The sequence below is a fragment of the Alosa alosa genome, chromosome 20 (assembly GCF_017589495.1).
Source record: "Alosa alosa isolate M-15738 ecotype Scorff River chromosome 20, AALO_Geno_1.1, whole genome shotgun sequence".
Taxonomy (NCBI): Eukaryota; Metazoa; Chordata; class Actinopteri; order Clupeiformes; family Clupeidae; genus Alosa; species Alosa alosa.
Window position 1 is genome coordinate 6,520,920 of NC_063208.1, and position 5,587 is coordinate 6,526,506.

General features: G+C 42.2%; 1 protein-coding gene across 1 annotated transcript in view; it reads right to left on the reverse strand.

The window, feature by feature from the left end:
- Positions 1-211: 211 nt before the first annotated feature.
- sp4 (sp4 transcription factor) overlaps positions 212-5,587 on the reverse strand; it is a 16,441-nt gene continuing 11,065 nt past the window's right edge. The window contains exons 7-8 of the mRNA XM_048230103.1: positions 5,147-5,349; positions 212-1,017 (exon numbers count right to left, since the gene is read on the reverse strand). Coding sequence (XP_048086060.1) covers positions 764-1,017; positions 5,147-5,349 — 457 coding nt within the window. The 3' untranslated portion in view covers positions 212-763. The remainder of the gene's footprint in view (positions 1,018-5,146; positions 5,350-5,587) is intronic.

Below are 5,587 nucleotides of genomic sequence, written 5' to 3' on the forward strand. Positions count from 1 at the left end.
TGGCAAATACACTCAGATGCCTTGAAGATGTCCAGGCTAGCTAGCTTCCTGCATGACTATAGTCACGAGCCAAACGCGATCAGGCCAAACATGACCACCGACACAGAGTGGAGCAGAGGAGAGGAGACCGTCATCAAACAGATCAAAACATCTGGTTTTCTGTCTTTGATTGTGTTTGGGACCATCAAAGTGTTCATACTGTGTACCTGCCCCCAAAAAACAAAACAATAAAATAATAAAATAAATAAGAAACTTGGCCCTGGCCTGGCGTACTGGCGTCTCTATGTAACTGGGATCTCAGCCGACCCACCTAGCCCTCCCCATTATATAGATAATTCATACCTGCGAATAACTGAAGTACATACTTTTTGTGCATAGAAATAGATTCTCTTTTAATCCCAAGATTCTCTGTGGTGGCGATTGGTGTGAGAAAGCCACAGCGTTGTGCTACTGCTCTGATTCAGTAATAAACCTTCACCTCCACCTGGCTACCGCTAGCTTATTTTATATTTCTCTTTTAAAAGCCATATTTATTTTTTACTTTAGACTATCTTTTTGTCATTATATGCATTAGTTTTAGACTCTTAGAAGAATGCGAATAAAAAGAAAAGATAAAAACAACAAAGAAGAAATGACAAAAGTGTTGGTGCACTTCTCTAGCTGCTCACCTCCATACGGCACTGAAAGTGTTGGTGCCAAGTGAGGAAAAATAACAAAATAACAATAAAAACAAATAACAATAAAAACAAAATAAGGGTGTGGGCTACTCAAACTCCTCCTCCATGTTGTTGGAGGTTGTGGGCGTGGCCGGGTTGGAGTCCTGGGAGAGGGACGCCACGGTAACCATCCTGGGCGAGCCGAGGACCTCGTCATCACCCGTGTCCTCCATGTCCTCTGTGGTGATGATGGCCAGCGCGGCGCCGCCCTTCTTGTTCTGGTGGGTCTTGATGTGCTTGGACAGGTGGTCGCTTCTCATGAACCGCTTTGAACATTCCGGACACTCAAACCTCTTCTCACCTAAAAGGAAACAATAATGAAACCAACATTTCAAAATTAATTGCGAACAGTAACCTCAACCACAGCAGCCTGCGGCCCTTGAAGCACATCTTGCTTTGCCTTGCATTGGGTATGTGAGCACTTTAAACACTGTCCTGGGGCAGCCGTGGCCTACTGGTTAGCGCTTCGGACTTGCAACTGGAGGCTTGCCTTGAGCAAGGCACCTAACCCCTCACTGCTCCCCGAGCGCCGCTGTAGCAGGCAGCTCACTGCGTTGGGATTAGTGTGTGCTTCACCTCACTGTGTGTTCACTGTGTGCTGAGTGTGTTTCACTAATTCACGGGATAAATGGAGAGATTGGGATAAATGCAGAGACTAAATTTTCCTCACGGGATCAAAAGAGTATATATACTTATACATACTTAGCACTTAGCAAGGCACTTAATATATACTTATACATACTTAGCACTTAGCAAGGCACTTAATCCCTAATATATATAGTATATACTATATATAGAGTACAGTATATATACTTATCCATACTTAGCACTTAAGCACTTAGCACTAAGGCACTTACCACTAAGGCACTTAGCACTTAAGCCCTTAGCATTATATACTATATATAGAGTACAGTATATATACTTATACATACTTAGCACTTAAGCACTTAGTACTAAGGCACTCAGCACTTAGCACTAAGGCACTTAACCCGAAGTTGCTCCAGAGATTGGCCCCTCTAGTAAGTGAGTGAGTAATCCGTGGAATGGTATTGTGGAATTTTCAGCCATAAAATTTCAGTTATGCATATAGTTATATAGTTATACATTTAACTAGGGCTGCACGATATATCTAAAATCTATTGTTATCGCGATATCAACGCTTGCGATGGACATACCGCAAAGATTACTTAATTTTCTATAGATTTCGATACATTTTCTGTGCCGTGCGCAGAACTCGGCATGCCGGTAGCCTAATAACGTGGGATGCGCAGCGTATGAGGTTGGAGAAAAACATGAGGTGGAGAAAAACATTAAATATTTAAATATCGCAAGTTATATCGTTATCGCAGTACTCAATAATGTTATCGCATATTGCATGTTCTCCTAATATCGTGCAGCCCTACATTTAACACTGTGATTACACATTTAAAACATTTACAAAGCATACTCTTTTAATACTCTACAAAGCATGCTCTTTTAATACTCTACAAAGCATACTCTTTTAATACTCATACTCATTTAATCAGGCCAAAAGATGGAGACAAAGACAGCGGAAATGTGACCGGTACTTTTTTTTTAAATGAATTTGGATCCTTTGTTCAGTCAGAGGTGGACTTCTTCACAAGACGGAACAGTCTGTGGCTTTACATGAAGTGGGCATGGGGACAGCCGTACAATACTGACCTTTACAAGACATAACCGCAAAGTAAAATAAATCCAAATGACGAAAAAACATTTTTTTTACAATGTTATTCAAGTGTAAATTGATCAGCACTTCATATGTTTTCTCATTATTATGTCATCCTAAAACTACTATAAAGGGCTTTGCGCCAAACAAGAATAAGGCCCATAATCATAGTCCTACATTATCACCGGTTGTGTTTTCAGTAGAAGTGTCACATTTTATCCATTATTTTTCACAGATATGTCAACAACGTTGTCCAAGGCAATCCACAATTCTCTACATCGTTAGTGTCATTAAAAATTAAACAACTCAAATGATATGTTAAAAATGGAACATTTCTTTTAGTGAGTTTCCTGGTGACTTGAAGCCTGTGAACCATGACTAGTCTACTTGAGTTTCAGAAGTGCTGGGCTGCTTTGTGAGAGACAAAGGGGTTATCCTGCATTATCAGCATGTGATTGTCAGTAGGTGCGCGATCATAATTATCTTCATTGTTTATAACAATGCAAATGTGTGCTTCAAAAGAGGGTGGGTCAATGTGTGTGTGTGTGTGTGTGTGTGTGTGTGTGTTGTTTGAGTGGGAGTGTGCATGTGCATATGTGTGTGTGTGTGTGTGTGTGTGTGTTTGTGTGTTCAAAAGAGGGAGAGAATGTTACTACACCTGCATGTGTTCACTGCATGACGGTGCTGAGATGGATTATTATCATTCTACCCATGATGCAACTGAGAGACGATCCTTAGCATTCTGACCAAGGACACATACTGCAGTACCCACTAGTGTTGATATCTGACTGTGTGCATTAGGTCAGTGAACGTTAGTTTATTAGCATTGCTAATACTAGCAATGCAAGTGTGTGTGTGTGTGTGTGTGTGTGTGTTTTGCACTGAATGCAAGTGTATGTGTTACATCTGTGTAGTTGTGTATACCAAGGGGGTAGAAGACCGTTCGGAAAGCGCACCACCTACAGTATGGATGGGTCTGAGGCCATAATCGGCTTCACTTCTCTCCATTCAAGTCCTATGGGGTGGCTCTGTCCATTTATGTTATTGTCCATAGTGTGTTCTTCAGTGTGTCATAATGTACACAGTACCTGGCCTATGGACACCTAGATTTGCTTGCATATTTGTGTGTTATCTGCCAAAACTGCAACAACAGCCATATCAATGACATGAGTTGTTTTATTTCTTTACTCAAGTTATCTTTGCAAAAAGTACAACTTCTTGATTATTGTGTATGTGTGTATGCATGTGATGCATGTGTGCATATGTACATGTGTGTTTGTGTGTGACTGTGTGTGCCAGTGTGTCTGAGTTATTTAATAAAAGATTTGGTTAAAGCTGACCAATTGCAGTGTTGAGCTAGCCTGAAAAAAAGGCAAACTCATTCACAAAGTCAATAGTCTGGTGACTCTCAATTGGGAAATCTTTCCAACACTTGCATCGCAACAGGCGCTAACTTTGAAATCATTGGTCCAGCCTCACCAATCACATTGATCAGAGATTCTTAACGTTGCTTCCTACTTCACCTAAACTTCACAAACTGACAATAAACAGCATCTACAGTGAGGATACAATGCATGTGGGTCTACCTTTTAATTTCTGCATTTTTTGACATTTGCAGGTCTTGCTGCTTCTTTTTTCTTCACAATGAGTTTCGGTTTCGTCTTCCCCTCTCGCCAGATGAATTTCGTTCCGCCCAGCTCCACATCCATCTGGGATCGCTTCCATTGGGAGTGATTTCGGCACCAGATTTTATGGTAGAGCCAATCAGGACGCAGGGCGGGAGTTTCATAGATGTGACGTAGTGGAGAAGCGACTGTGAGACTGTTTTGCGGCTCGCATCGAGGAAGCAAGCGTCATCAGCGTCACGGGTTGGCTTCGATGTGAGTGATTGAAGTAGCACGTCAATAAACATGACGGCCAAGTGGCTTATCCAATCATATGCAAGGATTTTTGATAAGGCCCAGCTTTCTGAAACACCTCTCCAATGTAGCGATCCCAGATGGATGAGTGGAGCTAGGCGGAACGAAATTCATCTGGCGAGAGTCAGGTTAGTTACAGACTCGATCTCCCTGAAAGAAGATCTATGTGGGCGGGAGCATGCTAGTGTTGAACAATACCTTTAAATGTAATGCATCTAACGAGATTACAGTAGCCTTTAAAATCAATACCGCTGCATGTCTGAATAGTTTTCCATAGAATAATACATAGCATTTCTTCTGCTGCTCTGAATAATTAAAGGAGAACTTGGCAACTATTTCAACGTAATAAATCCGTTTAGAAATCATTTGGATGGTTAAATGACCTGTTCAGGTGAAAATGGTGACTTTCCCCGCTGCCCTTGGCGTCCCCAGGCGGAAAACCAACCTTGCAACATTGAGACTTACCGTCCCGGAAAGAGAAGTGAGAAACAAGAAACTCGTTTTAAATCGTGTTTCTTACCTTGTAACATCCACATTGTCTGCCGAACTTATGCTAACCGTTTCGCTAAATTGTAAACAAATCCATGTGCATTATCGTTACCTTTTTCCACAGTTTGAAATAGCATAATGCACAATTTCTCCAGCAGAGGGGGAAATATAGCTAATCCTGCCAAGTTTCCCTTTAAAATCGGTGTATTCAAATTGACTTTGCCTTAGAGGTCTCGCCCATATCAGAGGTCCTGCTTTGACGCAGCTTCCCGCCGGAGATTCCATTCTCAAACTTGGGCTCTATGTATGACCATGTGTGTGTGTGTGTTTGTTACCTGTGTGTGTGCGTCGGTGCCGCTGCAGCTCGTCACTGCGGGTGAAGCGCTTGCCGCAGAAGATCCAGTTGCAGACGAAAGGACGCTCGCCCGTGTGCCAGCGCAGGTGAGCTCGCAGATGCGACGTCTTGCCGTACACCTTCCCACAGCCTTCCATGTGGCACACGTGCTGCTTCTTCTTAGACGGGTCACTGTTGTTCCTGACACACACACACACACACACACACACACACACACACACACTGCACACACACACACACACACACACACACATACATAATAATCAACAAATTGTATTTTTATATAGATACATTTATTAGATACACACTAGGAAAGCTTCAGCCCATCTGTTTACTTATATATCGCCATGGAACTGAACATGAGCATGGAACACTAACTTGTATATCGCCATGGAACTGAACATGAGCATGGAACACAAAC